The 17,168-nt window shown below is 37.6% G+C and overlaps 1 protein-coding gene across 1 annotated transcript in view; it reads left to right on the forward strand.

The window, feature by feature from the left end:
• HECTD2 (HECT domain E3 ubiquitin protein ligase 2) overlaps nucleotides 1–16,486 on the forward strand; it is a 38,636-nt gene extending 22,150 nt beyond the window's left edge. The window contains exons 7-21 of the mRNA XM_079976268.1: nucleotides 1,687–1,732; nucleotides 4,248–4,357; nucleotides 4,774–4,922; nucleotides 5,646–5,769; nucleotides 7,116–7,212; nucleotides 7,995–8,102; nucleotides 9,440–9,572; nucleotides 10,459–10,547; nucleotides 10,972–11,130; nucleotides 11,772–11,846; nucleotides 12,717–12,804; nucleotides 12,995–13,101; nucleotides 13,776–13,891; nucleotides 13,995–14,138; nucleotides 16,183–16,486. Coding sequence (XP_079832394.1) covers nucleotides 1,687–1,732; nucleotides 4,248–4,357; nucleotides 4,774–4,922; nucleotides 5,646–5,769; nucleotides 7,116–7,212; nucleotides 7,995–8,102; nucleotides 9,440–9,572; nucleotides 10,459–10,547; nucleotides 10,972–11,130; nucleotides 11,772–11,846; nucleotides 12,717–12,804; nucleotides 12,995–13,101; nucleotides 13,776–13,891; nucleotides 13,995–14,138; nucleotides 16,183–16,303 — 1,666 coding nt within the window. The 3' untranslated portion in view covers nucleotides 16,304–16,486. The remainder of the gene's footprint in view (nucleotides 1–1,686; nucleotides 1,733–4,247; nucleotides 4,358–4,773; nucleotides 4,923–5,645; nucleotides 5,770–7,115; nucleotides 7,213–7,994; nucleotides 8,103–9,439; nucleotides 9,573–10,458; nucleotides 10,548–10,971; nucleotides 11,131–11,771; nucleotides 11,847–12,716; nucleotides 12,805–12,994; nucleotides 13,102–13,775; nucleotides 13,892–13,994; nucleotides 14,139–16,182) is intronic.
• The last annotated feature ends 682 nt before the right edge of the window (nucleotides 16,487–17,168 follow it).

Genomic DNA, 17,168 nt, shown 5'->3' on the forward strand with positions numbered 1-17,168 from the left:
GGTGAGTGGCAAGAAGGAGCAGGGCCCTCAGACACCCACACAGGAGAGTCCTCCTGGGCAGCAGAGTCCAGCAGTCCTTATGAGGCTTCAGGCCCCGCCCCAGGCCAGATGGTGAGTGGCAAGAAGGAGCAGGGCCCTCAGACACCCACACAGGATTTAAATATTAAAAACAGAGGAAGAGCTCTGCTAGATCAGACCAAAGGTCCATCTTGTACAGCATCCAGCTTCCTAAAGGAACCAGTCACATGTTTTACATGCCTAATGACTCAATGGGAATGAAATTAGCTCTATAGTAGTCCAGGGGCTGTTGGTGTGCTTGGCCTCAGACAGATGCCTCAAATGCCCCCAGGACTCAACAAAGCAGAAACAGATACCAGTGTCATTTCACAGCCATTAGAAAGTGTGTTATACTTAGCATCATTATCAAATCCTTCAGCCCCTTAAGGCACATCTTCTCGGGTTTGCCCCCTTGTTTCCCACAACATAGATTCTCATTTGCCATTTTGCCATCCATTCACACTGTATGGAGAGATCCTTTTGGGGCTCTTCTTTAATTTGGTGTGATCTTCAGACTGCACACCATAACTCAAGAAAGTTAACAAATGTTAAATGGTACCACTCTCAATACATACCTCACCTTGACGATTCTGGGTGAGATTCAATTAAGTTGTTGCACAAGCAAAATGAGGTCCACTTAGGCAAAGGGACATTCCTCCCTCTCCTTCCTCCCCACATCCCCTCCTTGCACCCCCTAAATCTGCTCTGATGTGTTGGGGGAAACCCCAGAAGATGTTTAGGATGAGCAGACATGGGGGAAATCCCATTGCACAAGCAGACTTGTTCTGCTTGCACATATCCCACTTAACCTTATGTTGAATTGCACCCTCTATTTCTTTTTGAGAACTGCTGTTTATTACTACCCTCTGCTTCTTCTTATGATGTTAATGTTTGTCAGTAAGCCCTGCCACTCTGTTTGATTTGGTTCTTTAGACACTGTCCTTGAAAACAATCTTTCACATATCTGGCCTACATTTTTTGCTGTGGAGAAAGATTCAAAGAATTCATTGGGCATTCCTGTTCTCTCATGGCCTTTTGAGCTACAGTTTCCAAACTGATTATAAACGGTACTGTTTTCAAGCAAGCATGAATAGTAACTGAAAGCTCACAGAAATGGGTACAAAATATTTTCCTTAAGCAAGGAATCTCCATCAAGTTTGCATTTTGTGCACAGAACTTTTAAGTTATGAATCTGCACACTTGTAGATAGGTTTGTTCCAAATATAGGTCATAATAGAGAGAACCACACAACTATCTTTGGGACTTGTGTTTCTCAAACAGCAACCTGTTATGCTTTATGTTAGCATATAATTAAATGCAAGCAATGCTGCGTCTTTTAAAGAGTTCTTCATATGTAACTAATTGAAACATTTTTTCCCTTAATTTTGCTGATATAGTAAAACTTTAACTGTTTAGAAGTCATATTCTAGAAGTTGTAGGCTACTCTATACACTTAAATGTATACATAGTATACATGTATACATAGACTACATAGTTTTTGTGTATGTGCTTGCATGTATACATCCTGACAGGTGAAAAAGGAGTTGGAATTGCATGTTAAATAAATTTATGGCATGCACACATGCTGAAATGGTATGTTTCATTCTAGGACCGTTTATTTGCTTTCAGGCCACGTACAAAAGATGACCTTAGAGCATATTTTGTACTAATACAGGTAGGAAAAGAACCCTTTATTTATTACCAAGGAATAAGTGCACCATTGAAGCCCTTCTGTTGACGTTCATTTTGTTCTATGCTATTTTGACTTGCCCCTAATTGTTCCTGTGTGGCTCTTTGTATGTTTGCAGTGCTCACGCGCAACGCGTAGCACAGCAACAGTGAGAAACAAGAGACCCAAGGAAACACAAACCAAGTTAATTTTGCTATTTGAAAAGGTATATTGGCACATCTGCTTGTAATAGTATTTGTAAGTGGGTAGGCATAGAATTTTATTGCTTGAATTAGCACATTGGTGTCCTAATAAGTGAAATTTATTTACAAGTAACCATTTCTTCCTATCTACATAAAAATGTTAGGCAGTTATTACACAGTCATTAGAGGATTCCTAGTGCCTCATCACAATCCTGGATTTGCAGGAAGTCAGAATGCAGCCCTCATTTTAAGCAGATTTTATATGTGTGTATTGTTTTAACTCTGTCAATGTTTAATTGTATTTTAATTGTTGATTTTTCTATGTTTTAACATAGTTTTATTGTTATATTCTATTGTTTTATCTGTAAGTTACCTTGAGTCCCATCAGAGGAAAAGGCAGGGTATAAATAAATATATAACAATAATAATTGGAGGATTTGTAGTGCTTTATCACAAGCCTGGATTTGCATGGCGTAGGGGAGTAAAAGTGAAGGCAGGTTGTGCAACACCAGTCACCATGGCATGGGAGTGGGAAGGGAGAGATACTGACAAGGAAAAACAGCAGCAGAACTTCCTGTAAAGCAGGGGTGGTTGGAATAAAGAGAAAAATAAACAACAGCAGAGGTTGAGTAAAACATAGATGGAGACAAACTTAGAGAAGAAATGAGACAATTTTAACATAGCAGATGTCTGAGAAGAGTGAGCAGGGGTAACATGGGGGAAAGTGGCTGTTGAAAGCAGTGTTTGAGTACAGTGAGAAGGGAGTTGGGAAAGTCTTGATCTGTTATCTTTTTGATGTTAGTTTCTGTGTTGTGCCCATCTCTGCTGCTTGTTAAAGCTGGTTTGTTTTTTCTCCCCATTCCTGCTTTACTCAAGCTTCAGCCATTGTTTAAAACCACAATTTTCATCTCTGTTTTCTTCCATCCCAGCTTTACTCAAACTTCTGCTATTGAATGAGTTCAGCAAGAAGGGTGAAAGAGTGGGAAATGGCATGTTTTAAACAACTCCCTCTTCCATTCCTCAGCTGCCTCATGTGAGAGAGATAAAGGATGTGGAACCCTCAAATATTCCATAGTACCTTCCCACAGCCATATATTTCACTTCTGCTACCATGTGTTGTCTTCAACATGACGTTCCAGATTTAGTGCCATCATTCATAAGAGATACTTTGCTTGTTAGTACAGTATTTATTCTGAATGACTACACTGAATCCGGAACTTCATGTTGTACACCCATATATGTACAACATCCATCAAGTGAACTTAACATTTTCTAACTGAATAAGCTAATGGATGAACTTGCTCTTAAGTGTCTATTAAGATAAAGTACCATATATGAACACGACGTGTGTGCAAAGAAGCTGCAGAATAGGAAAGAGGACGTGGCATAAAAATGGGGCTAGTATGTGTACAGGTGGAGAGAAGGAGATAGGAAAAAGGGGGATAAATATGATAATGGGGTATGTGTGCAAAGCAGGCTGCACAATAGGAGAGAGGAAAAGGTATGAAAATGGGTGAGATGTATGCAAGGTAGAGTTGAGAAGAGTGAGGAGGGTGGAGGAAAAGGGAAAGCGAAGAGCTGAGTGTCATGAGGGTGCAGATGGCATCTTGACCTCAATCTTCTAATGACCGCTCCCAACAGCTTCATGTCAATTAAATTTGTGTTGATTAAATGGCATTAGGGATAGAGTAGTGCCCTGTGGCACATCATAGCATAACTTCCAGGGAGCTGAAAAGCACTCTCCCAGTGTACTGTATGGACTGAGTCTCATTTGTAGGCCCCAAAATGCTGTAATACAATGCCCCCAGTTCCCATATTGCACTCCCCTTATCCCTCTCTGTAATTGTCATCCATCAGAGTAATCAAGGCCAGCACAGTGCCATTACCAGCTCAGAACCAAGACTGGAACAGGTCTAAAAAAATCCATATTATCCAAGAATGGTTGCAGCTGCCCCATCATAATTCTTTCTGCCACTTTCCCCATGAAAGAGGTTTTTATGATTGGTCAATAGTCCTTCCTGGCCAAGGGTTCCAGGACTGGTTTCTTTAGGAGAGGCCCCACCACTGCCTCTTTCAAGGCAGCAACGACCACCCATGCACACAATGAAACATTAGCCACACTCGGGACCCATTCAGTCAAACCATTATGCTAGCTGCATAACGATGCTTTGATATATTTTATTTTATGGTGGTATAAAAATACTTTTATAGATAAACAAAGAAATAGAAGCAATCATTTCTTACTATGGTGATTTTTGTAACAGTATAAAAATAAATTACAACCAAAATACTAACAAAGTGTTTTTAATCTTTTACAGAATCCTCTATTTAGTACCACGTCAACATTTGTTATTTATGCTCACTTGCTAAGACAGATTGCTGCCTTAACAGAAGGCGATCATCACTTCCTAATTCACTGGTTTAAAAAGTAAATCATTCTCTATTGTTTACAGTTAGAAAGTGTGTGCTTCCATTGCTAATGGGATTTTATTGTAATATGTTAGTTCTGATTAGGTCAGCTCTTTAATTTTTTAAAAAAAACTTTTGGAATACTGGCAGTCAATGGAACACAGTTCAGTATTTGTAGCAACTATAAAATACACAAATTATACTATATTTTTCTATGCCTAATCTACTCCAGAGTTCCATCTAATACCTACTAACAGACTAGAACTGGCCCACAGAAAAAGTTAACAGTTCTGCTAACTATTTCCCATACCACTTTAGTACAGTTTAATAGAAATTTGTCAACTATTAAATACTTTTCATAAAAAGCTATGAGTTCCACTAACATTCTACAGTTTGCTTTCTATCATAAAAATGACTTCAGTATATTTCTTATAGGATATCACAGAAGAGATTCAAGCAAGTGCTAGACAGGCTGCTACAGTTTATTTCTCTACGACTTTTTCCTGCAAAGCCTGAAGAATTGCCTCCTCTGGAAAAGTGTTCTTGGTGGATTCCATCAGCAGCCAAAGTGTTGTCTTTATTTAGTAGGTTTCCACAGACTCAATTAGTTTGTGTTCCTTCTTCTAATACAATGCTTTTCTTATATAATGTGTGGTGTTTTTTCCAACCAGGCAGTAAAACTAGTGATGTGCAGTCAATTACCTGTCTATTAGGACAAATCTATGTTTTACATAGATGTTTCTGGCCTTTCTCGCAAAAGTGGCCCAGTCATTTGTGGCAGGACTCCTTTGTGCCAGCAGCAGCTCTGGCATCCATGAACCCATTAATCACACACCCCTTTGAAGTTGGATAGAAACTTTTCAGTTAAGGGCTTGGAAAATTTACAGATTGCCAATGCTTAGCCTATTGTATAGAATACAACTGAAATAAAAATGAATGTCAGCATAAGTAAATCACTTCTATTGCTGCAGTGATTTAATTTTCTGGTTGTTGTTTAAGAATATAAAACTGAAAACTGCATTAATCTTTGTGTAGACATCTTGTTCTACAAATAAGTTTTTAAATCTAATGCACAGATATAAAAAGTTCAGGGGGGAAAGAGCTAAATGAATGGCACCCAGATTAATTATGTTTTCCAGCAGCCATAATTTTATTTCCATAGGTTAAGATTTTTTCTGGGGTTGACTGGCCATTTACTGTATATTTTACTTATTTTTGTTGTTGTTTTTATAAAAAGTCTAATTTCATTTCTCTAAAGAAAGCTGGCTGTCATTTCTGAAAACTCATATTTAAATATATCTTTATAGATACTTCAAATAGTCTAGCTAATCCTTCTATTGTTCCATATATGGATTTTTATAATTCTACACTGGATCATATTGATCTTATGGAAGAATATCATAATTGGCAATGTTATGGAAATTCTCAAAGGTAAGAATTTTTTAAGAGTTTAGTACCATGGTTGAAAGGCTACTAAATGTCATGGGTTGTGTGTTATCAACCGCTGACTGTATTTTTATTGCAACATTTTCAGGGTTTCCATTTTTACTAAAATGAACCATTCTATCCATTTTAGAGTGGCTGGAGAAACCCAGCCAGATGGGGTAATAATAATAATAATAATAATAATAATAATAATAATAATAATATTCTCATTATTGTCATTATTGTCATCATCAACATCTATAGTGGTCATACTATCATTTTTAATTAAAGATATTTTAAAAACAATGGTTTTTCAAAAACTACTGTCTTCCAATAATTTATAGGTATTGTTAGGTTATCAAACTTGTGTACATTAGACAAAAACTTTTCATTTTTTCCCAATTTTAATGTGCAGTTCTTCACCCATTTATGACTCAAATGTTTTCTGAGTAGCTAGTATTGTACTTTTCAGACATACTTTTCAGCAATGCCCATTCACAGCAGCTTTTCAGAAGACCTCAGGCAGTTCTGTTCTTTATCATTGTTCATCTTAATGTGGACTGCTTTGAAGCATTAAGATCAATGTGCAACAGATTGCATACACTGAAATCTTATTTGAGCAACGAAGTCCTATATTTTGCATGCTGAGGCTGACAATACTTCATTTCAGTGGCTGGGCTAATGCAACCAGCATGTTGCATTTCTATTCCATGGCTAATATTATTTGTTGCTCCTGTATATCATACATATTGCTTTCATTTTGTTAATAAATGTTTTTTCTTTTTTAATTCAAAATATCAGTTATGCTCTGCTAATCTGCTTATGCTTCCTTTTGCCTTCTTCAACAAACTGTCCACACAAACAAAAGTGTGTTCATAGCAAATAGTTTAGGAAATCATAGTTTTACTAGTTTTTGGAGAAACTGCTGTATAGTACATTGTCTGACTCACGGTTTTCCAATTCCATGTTTCACGAATAACAGAAATATAGGGGTAGGGTTGCAGTCTGAATCAATATTGTGGCAACAACCTGCGTGGATGGGTTTTCAGTTTTTCTGGGATGGCAGGAGGTAAGATTCAGATTGACAACTTTCTGCCACAAGAGAGGATTCCTCAAAACTTAATCCAAGCTACAGGACTTAATCCAAGCTACAGCTAAACACTTTAAAACAGGGCTGGAGAACCTGTGGCCTCCATATTTTGACATGGTGATCTTGATATGGGTGGTTGTTAGGCAGCCCCTTATTGCCTTGCTTTAGGACTTTTGTTTGTTGTATATGGCTACTCTAATTCATAGTGTTTAATATAATCACTTTGAAAGTAATATAATTAATGCTTCTCTGTCTGTTTCAGGTTTTCCTTCTGTCAATATCCATTTATTATTTCTATAGCAGCAAAAAAGGTTATTATTCAAAAAGATTCTGAACAACAGATGATAAATATTGCACGGGTAAGCATTTTTTATTATTAAAATATATAATGTATTAAAACAGGTTCATAAATATGCCCACAAATGTTACTGGGCTACCAAAAAATTCAGTAGTCCCCTGGGTACTGATCGAGGAGAGAGTCGGAGCTCCATCTCCCCTGAGGCAACTTGCTGCATTTTTATTCTGGACATGGAGAAGGCTTCCACCATCTGACAAGCTACTTTGTTTCTATGCTGGGTGCAGGGTCAGAGTTTTCCCTCCCTTCTCCACGGGGTGCCAACTTGAATAAAATATGGGGAGGGCCAGGTAAGCACCATCCCACATAATCGATCACATGACGTGGCACACGTACATCATTTGAATGGCAATGCCCATCAACTTTGGGGGAGCCCAGCCCCCTCAAATATTTTAGGGGGGCGCAAAGGAACCTCAGCCCCTAGGAGTTGGCTCCTATGCTTCTCCACCAGCCCACTCACTCACCTACATAGAATTCCATGCACTTGTTTATGGCTACAAGGCTAATGCTTTAATTCAAAGCTGTATTAAAATCAGTATAATGAATATTCTATATTATTGGGGAGTGACTATGAGAAAAATTAGAATTTGCAGGATTGCCCAATCTAAAATTGGCAGTGGAAAACACTGCTCTATTATTCTAAGTATTGCATAGTATATTCTGCAATATTTTGTATAAACCACAGTGTTTCAGAAAGGAGTTTCATTAGTTCAGAGTCCTACATAAGACATAGGTGATAATATACTGTAGTTAATTCTTTTGTTTTCTGTCTTGGATTCTAAACAGCAAAGCCTTGTGGACAAAGTCTCGCGGAGGCAGAGGCCTGACATGAACATGCTGTTTCTAAATGTGAAAGTGAGGAGAATGCACCTAGTTAGCGATTCACTAGATGAGGTATTCAGAATTATTTCTATATTGATTCTTGAAAGATGCCTCTAAGCTGCACATGGATATAATCTACCTGAAGGCACTTGTCTGGTTTCATAACCTGGTGTGTAATCCAGTATTAAATCATTTTCCCATTTCAGTGATAAAGGAAAACTCTGGTTTTGGCAAATCTTCAGCTCTGGCATTCAAGTGAAGGTTGTAGGGAAGGGGGGGGGGACTGCATGGTCTTTTCAACCAGTATACAATGGTACCTCGGGTTAAGTACTTAATTCGTTCCGGAGGTAATGGGGCCTCCTGCTGCCGCTGCACCGCCGGAGCACGATTTCTGTTCTCATCCTGAAGCAAAGTTCTTAACCTGAGGTAATATTTCTGGGTTAGCGGAGTCTGTAACCTGAAGCGTATGTAACCCGAGGTACCACTGTATTGACGTTTATCTCTGCCAAATGATCTTACGCTGCTTTTATAGATCACACATTGTTACTGCTTTTAAGTTGTATTACAAAAATTGTTTTTTTATATTTTGTTTCTGTTTACGGGCAGAGTAGAAGTAGTTTAAATAAATAACTAAATCATAAAATATGTTTGCAGTTTTGCTAAACATTGGCAAGAGCTTCTTTTTAATTCAGTGCGTAGGGCCTGACTCAGAAATGATGACCATACCGTGCAATCAACTGTGACAAATGTTTTAATATACTATCACTGCAGCCAGGCAGTGGCAAAAAAATCTTTTGTATACCAACCACTTACAGTGGTACCTCGGGTTACATACGCTTCAGGTTACATACGCTTCAGGTTACAGACTCCGCTAACCCAGAAATAGTACCTCGGATTAAGAACTTTGCTTCAGGATGAGAACAAAAATCGCGCCGTGGCGGTGCGGCAGCAACAGGAGGCTCCATTAGCTAAAGTGGTGCTTCAGGTTAAGAACAGTTTCAGGTTAAGAACGGACCTCCGGAACAAATTAAGTACGTAACCAGAGGTACCACTGTATTTCCATTTGGAAATTATATAGTGACCCCCAACAAGAGATACAATATGTAAATGTACACATCCTATTCCTGCCTTCACTCTCTTACACTTCTAAGGACAAACTATCACAATGCTGTTCCCAGAGCATTCAGATATTTTCAAAGGATTCAGCATAGGAAGAAAATGCAGTTCCACATTCATGGACTATTGATTCCTCAAAGACTAATAAGATGTGTTTATGATGTCTGAGTTAAATAATAAACTGATTTCACATTTAAAATAAAAGGTATAACATTAAAATGTTTTGTTGTCCACAAATAATGCTATTTTTCATGTTTCTTTTTACTAATTTATATATGTGTGCTTTTAAACAGCTGACAAGGAAAAGAGCAGATTTGAAAAAGAAATTGAAAGTTACATTTGTAGGAGAAGCTGGTCTTGACATGGGTGGCCTAACAAAAGAATGGTTTCTTCTTCTAATTCGACAAATTTTTCATCCAGACTATGGTGAGTGTTTAAACTGAAGCTCTTCTATCACTTCCACAAGTCAGACAAGAATTAAGAATTGCAAAGCGGAGAGGATTTTTATTTAAATTAACTCCCCAACTTTGTGCCAAAAATTCATTGGTACTAACTTACTCATCTGGGACCAGATAGATCTACGCTTCCAGTATGAACCAGCCTGCATACCTAAGCCCTGTTTCATATTTCTCTACTGTGGAAAATGTGGAGGATGAAAATGCAGGAAAAACTATTTTCAGTGGTTGTAATGAAGCTATGGTATTCTGCAAGTAGGTTTGCTTTCTCTTTATTAGCATTCCGATTATGAGTAAGAATGGTTTATTACAGAGGGAGTTGGAATCTATTGAATTATTGAGGGTTTTTTTTTTGGAAAAAATGTTCCGTTTTGTCATTCAGTTTATATTAATAATGCATAAACCTTTGGATGTTGTTGATATTGTTGTTCTTTGTAATCATTTTGTAACCCACTTAGGGACCTTTCTGGGTCAAAAAAGAGCTCTGATAGAAATTAAATTAGTATGTTGCTGATAGCTTCATGGTTTGTTAGATTTATAGCACTCTTTTTTCCATTTCAACTTCCAGCTTAAGTTTTCATAATGATGAAAAGTAATTATATGAAAGGGAAAGACAGTATCTGAAATGGGCAGAGAAATTTGTTTTAAGGAATTTGCTTTCTAACGCCCTGACAACACAGCCAATGCAAGCAAACATTTGAATAAATTTGGAAGCAGAATCTGGTTAAAGATGCATACTTCTAAGTCTATTTGAAATCAACAGGGCTTGAAGAATTCTTGATCATGGCAAGATCACACTGTATTTGGGGCACAAGTGATAGAATTTTAATACAAAAAATATTTGTTCTGTTCAACAGGCATGTTTACATATCACAAGGACTCTCACTGTCATTGGTTTAGCAGCTTGAACTGTGATAATTACTCTGAATTCCGATTGGTTGGTGCTGTATCCTTTCCTGTCCACTAGAAGGTGCTGTGTACACAGCAGATTAACCATGTCACAAATATTTGACCTTTTAAATGAATTGTTGTTTTTCCTTTCATAGCAAATCATTAAAGTTTTCTTATATTGTTTATGTACAGTGGATGTTAACATATATTTTTGTGACTAAAGAACGAGGGAGAGAGAGAACAGCAGTTTGCTTCCAAAATGCTCAGCTAAACCAGTTGTTGCTTACTTCAAATCAAATGGCAGATTGCAAGGCTGAATTTATTAATAAATTCTTTCTGTAGACTATACATTATATCTTATAATTTTGCATTCAGTTTTTACAAGTCTTCTTTAAATGTTTCTGTTCACACACAACTCAAACTGCACTGTGATACCTTATGACAAGAGTATGATTTTCAGCTTAACATCCAGCGCCTAGCTAATGGGACTAGCTGTCTATAACAGTATCACACTGGATATTCGATTTCCACTATGCTGCTACAAAAAGCTACTTAGTCCTCCCATTGTACCATGTGATCAGAATGCACCTGTAGGAATTGGTAGCGTTACTATTGATGATCTATGTCGGGTAATGCCGGTAGGTATAAAACAATGCTTTAAAAGAACACTTGCAAATAGTAATTCTTGTGTTATTGTTTTCTAGGGTTTCCCAAGCTTCCAGCCACAGTCTATATTCTTTAACACTGATTTTAGACTGCATTTACATAGTGGCAATACAGTTTATATTCTGCAAGCATAGACAAATTCCAGATTGCTATTAGAAATTTCACACATTGAGGCCCACGTTATGATGCTAGGAAACATATACCAGTGGTGAGGGATGATATTTAAAACTACTGCTTGTGTCTTATAGTAGCTTTATGCTTGTCACAAATGGGCCATGTGACTTTTTAATCATAAGCTAAAGTTGCAATTTAGACTTCAGCCATGCTTGGAAGGTTTGCAGTTGAGAGCCAAATGACACCTTATTTGTGATATACCATTGTTGTTTACTGTGAGAACAAGATGCTGGACTAGAAAGGCCATTGGCCTGATCCAGCAGGCTCTTCTTAGGTTTTTAAGCTATTGTGTTTTAAAGCAGAAAGCAGCAATTCATAAATATAGTATACAGTATGATCAGTATGCGTTCCCAGTTGATCTGTACTTTTTGTGTTGAGATTTAGGTGAAAAGGAGGACATCTTATATACTACAAACGTTACATGTTTTTCTGCTTGCAGGAATTGGCTCATGGACTAAATGAACTTCTTTCCTATGAAGGGAATGTTGAAGAAGACTTTTATTCAACCTTCCAGGTATAATAGAAAAGCAATTATTATAAAATAGAAAAGGTAGCGTATGTCCTATTTCTAGCAATATCAAAATTATACTGAAAATTAGCTTTACAAAATAGTTCTGAAAATTAGTAACTTCATGTAAAATAGACATCTGAGATGTAAAATACCAGCATGTGCTTTTACAGCACTTTATCTTCATCATTCTTTCTTAATGGATAGCTGTATAGTGGGTTATATTCCTGCCCAGGAATAGCCAATTAATTTATTGTTGCCCTCAGCAGCTTGGAATACATGGTCCTCCTGTCATCTGCATTCTATTTATCTGCCTCTGTAACTCATGTGGTTACTGAAGCTCTTCCTTTCTCATTTTTCCCATTATGGTAGGGGATTGAGGTTTGGGATTGTGATAGCAGGTCGAAAGAAAGAAAATACATCCATTTTCCTTTTTTACAGTGGGCATCCAAGTGAAGTGTAGTATTTGCCCTCTAGTGCTCAGGACATATACTATTCCCAGAAACAATGGGCGTTTCCCCCCAATCTTAGTGATTAGCCATCCCAACCTTTCCTTAACTGGGATCCAGGTAGCGCTTTAATTGTGCAGTTATGTGTGTGCATTGAATGAAAGCCCCCACTAGGACTATTGTATACATACAGCTGTTGTATGTATATATAGGGGTTTTTCATTTCATACCCTGCCTTTCCTTCAAGGAGACAATGTACACAATACTCCCCTCCAAGCCTGCGTAGTAAGTTAGGCTGAGAGATACTGAGTAGCCCCAAAACACCCGGGGAGCTTCATGACTGAGTGATTATTCAAACCAGGATCTCCTAAGTCCTAGACTGGCACACTAACCACTGTAGCACACTGATGCTGTTATTTCTAATCAGGTATTTCAAGAAGAATTTGGAGTCATAAAATGTTACAACCTAAAGCCTGATGGTGATAAAATCGCAGTTACAAATCAGAATAGAAAAGGTAATTTGATTTCATAATTAAACTTGTGAATATTAAGGTGATTTTCTTAAATTTAGCTGGTTTGTAAAAACACACCAGGTTATAATATAGTAACTCTGCATATTTTTAGTGTGGTGCAGTTTAAGATACAGGGCAATAAATGTTAATGATTAATGTGTGGCAAAAGAAATGAAAACTCCTTTCTTTTCAGAGTACGTTCAACTTTATGTAGACTTCCTTCTCAACAAATCAATCTACAAACAGTTTGCAGCATTTTATTATGGATTTCATAGTGTCTGTGCTTCATATGCATTAATGGTAAGAATAAAAAGCAAAAAGTATTTGGAAAATGTACTAAACAAAAGTTTGAAGAATTTATTATATTCTCTAGAGATTGTGTAATATGTGCATGGAGTTTGCCCATGAAGAATGATAAACTTGAAGTGCCTTGTGCCACAAAATACTAAGCAGTGAAGATATATAATGCCTTATGCTATTGAGTAATTACTAGTTAATAGTTTCAAGACATCAAAGCATCTAATATATGAAGAGGTTTTGTGAGCTCATTGAGTTTCCACATTGTTTCTGTACCAGCAGACTTCCTCCCCCACACATCTAAATTCCAACTCGCTATAGAAGTCGGCGTAGATTCTACAGAATCATTCAGCTCAGACATAGAAAACCCATGCTAAATGGGTGCAATAAGCACCTCAGAAATAGGGCAGGATATATATGCAATAAATAGAAGGATCATTGTTGAATGATTGACAATGTGCAGATGCTTTTCTTTTTTCTTGCTTTGTACAGGAAAGTAACAGTGGGTTTAGTGACACCTTAGTAATATACCTTAACTCACAAGCTGATCAATTGTTCAGTCAATCTGGACATGATTTAAGTTCATAACAATAAATGGGACTAAATTAATTTAAATCCACTGCTTAACTATTTAACTAGTTTGTGTGATCTAGTTTTCAAATTCAATAATTTGGCAGCTTCTTCGTCCTGAGGAGGTTGAAATTCTAGTTTGTGGAAGTCCTGAACTGGATATGCATTCTCTTCAGAAGCACACGCAATATGACGGTTACCAGAAAACTGATCTTACTGTCCGGTAGACATATTTTCCCCCTTGATTCTTAATGCTAATTTCTACAGAATTCCAATAAAAACCAATTGTCAATGGGGACTAAAAGTGGGTTTTACGCCTATTGTAGGTATTTCTGGGAAGTAGTACTTGAATTTCCTCTTGAACTTCAAAAGAAGCTCCTGCATTTTGCTACAGGAAGTGACAGAGTACCTGTAGGAGGAATGGCCGACCTGAATTTCAAGATTTCAAAGAGTGAAGCATCCACAAATTGGTAACTTCTGTTTCCGTTTTCATTATTCTGACTTTAAATACATTGAAGGGCATATGGGAGCAAATCTCACTGGTGGCCCTGCACTTGTGGAACTGTGTTCCTATTTTTATTCTGATTATAATGGCTGTTCTGGGCGGGCATTGTTTTAATGTACTGGTAATTTTAATGTTATTGATTGTTTTAAATTGTGTGCGCATTATTATTTGCTTTAGTTTATATATTTTGGTTTACCATCTTGTGAGGAAATCATTCTGAAATGTGGAATATAAGTATCTTAAATAGATAACTTTGTTTCATTAATGTATCGTTTTGTTATGTTTGTTGCATAGCTTTTTAAAAACCAGAGTTCCTTTATAATAAACTTGCCGGTATACCCCCTAGATTTAAAGCTGTGAGCAAACACAGTTGGTTTAACTCATGTAAGCCAAATAACCAGATAACCTTTTGAAGGTTGGCTTGCTGAAGACTATATCCTAACACTGTTTATTTAATATAGGCCATAGTTTTCACTGACTTGTTCTGAAACTTAGCAGTTTATTTGAAACAGGATCCATAATGCTAAGCTGAGAATCTACAAAAGTGACACTAAACTCTGCCGAAGTCCTCCCAGCTGTGTGGGAAGAGAAAGAAGAAGGAAATGTGCAAGTCCAATTCTTTGTTCAGGCTCATTCATGCTTGTCCATAGAGCACTAAAACAGGGTTGGGGAGCCTCTGACCCACAGGCCAAGTTAGGGCTGCCAGGCCTACCTTTTGGCCTGTGAGGCCATTTTGGCCAAGCCATTCCCACCTGCCCTACAAGTGAAAACAGGTACAAACTTGGCTCAGTCAAAAGGGGGTTTGCAGGTACCATCAATCAGCCTGATTGTGAGTGCCTGCAAAGCCCAAAGGGCTTCACAAGATAGCACTTTGAAAGGGGCTTCTAAAGACCCCTGTGGCCATGATGATGTCAAGTGACCTTTTTATTGCCATCAGGTGATTAAAAGGTGGTGGCTCTGCCTGCCCATCAGTCTTGGCTCACAACAGGTGGGAATGATAATGATCTGGACTGCTGGCCAAATCCAGAACCCCACCCCTGCACTGAATCTTGGCTTAGCATTACAGCCATTGGGAGAGTAGATGGATTGCATCAGAATGATAGCTCAGTACTGTGTTCCCACAGTACTAAGCCTGTGGTCTAGGCTATTCCAGATTCCACACTCAGTGGCTATAAAGGTACAGTGGTCCCTTGGGTTACAGACGCTGCAGGTTACAGACTCCGCTAACCCAGAAATAGTACCTCGGGTTAAGAACTTTACTTCAGGATGAGAACAGAAATCGGGTGGTGATGGCACGGCAGCAGTGGGAGGCCCCATTAGCTAAAGTGGTACCTCAGGTGAAGAACAGCTTCAGGTTAAGAACGGACCTCCAGAATGAATTAAGTTCTTGAGGTACCACTGTACTTTACCCTGTGCTGCTTCATCGATTGGAGCTGAATTAGGAAATTTCTTAAACCAGGGGTAACCAAAAAGCGCACATACGGCCTGAAAACTTACCTAAGTCTGTCAAACTTCTTAACGCATTAAAAATAAGCAATTTCTTATCGTTTCTATCCCAAATTTGGCATAAACCATCCATACACTTACCTCTCCTACACTGTCAAGTTTCAAATAAGTGCATTGAACCATTTTCTAATTATAAACCATATAAAATATACCTCTCACCCTATTTCTCATTATAATAGCAGAGTGTGATTCAAATGACACACCCTTAACATTGGGCTGCAGCTATAATTGTGTGGCCCAATTATATTGGCTTTCAGTTCCTCATGTGTGGCAGTCCCTTTGACTAGAATACCTGTTTCTTAATTTAAGTGCAGAGAGCTACTTTGTGCGAATTCCTTTCAGCAAAAACTAGTCCCTCTCCTAGAAAGAATGGGATCTGACTCACTCCCAGCACTTACATACATATTTGCACACATGGAACAGTGGATTGCAGAAACAGTTAAATTTAGTCAGTTGAGTTATTTCTTACTAAAAATGTGTATGTTCTCTCACAATATTTTTAGGTTACCTGTTGCCCACACTTGCTTCAATCAGCTCTGCCTGCCTCCTTACAAGACCAAAAAAGAGCTGAAACAGAAGTTGACAATTGGAATTTCAAATGCAGAAGGCTTTGGTTTAGAATAAGAACACTTGAAAAGTATAGCCAATGTAGCACTCGCTTTCCTCTGACTGTGCCTTTAAAGCTTTTCATTTTGCTTTTAATTCTGTAACAGTCTTACCTAGAACGGTGTAGAATTGTTGGTTTGTTTTTTAAAGAAAAAGTGCACTCTTTTCTGTATAGAAATATACTCTCTTGCTGGAAGACAATTTTGTACAGTATTCATGTTTATTTGTTTTTACAATACTCAATAGAGGAAAGATGTCAGGACTGTCAGATCTGAGGATGTATATATTTGCCTTTGTCTAAATGAAACTGTCTCTTACTGTCTTCACAAAGGGAGGTGACTTAAGAAAGTCAGCCTCTGTCTCCTCAGGTTGTACAAGCTACAGGCAAAAGCTACAGACTACTTCACTGTTGGTTTAGCTTATGGATATTCCCCAGGGAAGTACAGCAAATAATATATATTTTAAAATACTTTTATATTGTAAGTCACCTCAAGACTAATTTTAGTAGTAGGCATCTAAGAAATTAAATGGGGGCGGCGGAATCTTGATTAATTAAACCTGATTAAAGGTGATCTCCAAACAGTACACACAATATAGCAGAGCTTATAGCTGCCATTGACCTGAGGCATGTGGTGAGGCAAATAACAGTTTTAAGGTAGAGCAAATATAGTATTAATATATATTGTTAATATTTGGGCTTTCATTCTCAAGAAATGAACTATTTTAAAAGCATGTAAATAATTGCCTGTAGGCCAATATGATTTTGATAGTGCAATATAAAGCTAAAGATTTATTTTTACAAATTTTAGGGTTTCAGATGTTATATATTAAGCCTTTACAGATTAACAGAGCTGATTGTACAGGAATGTAAAAGCTGCTGTTT

Source organism: Podarcis cretensis (assembly GCF_951804945.1).
Source record: "Podarcis cretensis genome assembly, chromosome: 5".
NCBI lineage: Eukaryota > Metazoa > Chordata > Lepidosauria > Squamata > Lacertidae > Podarcis > Podarcis cretensis.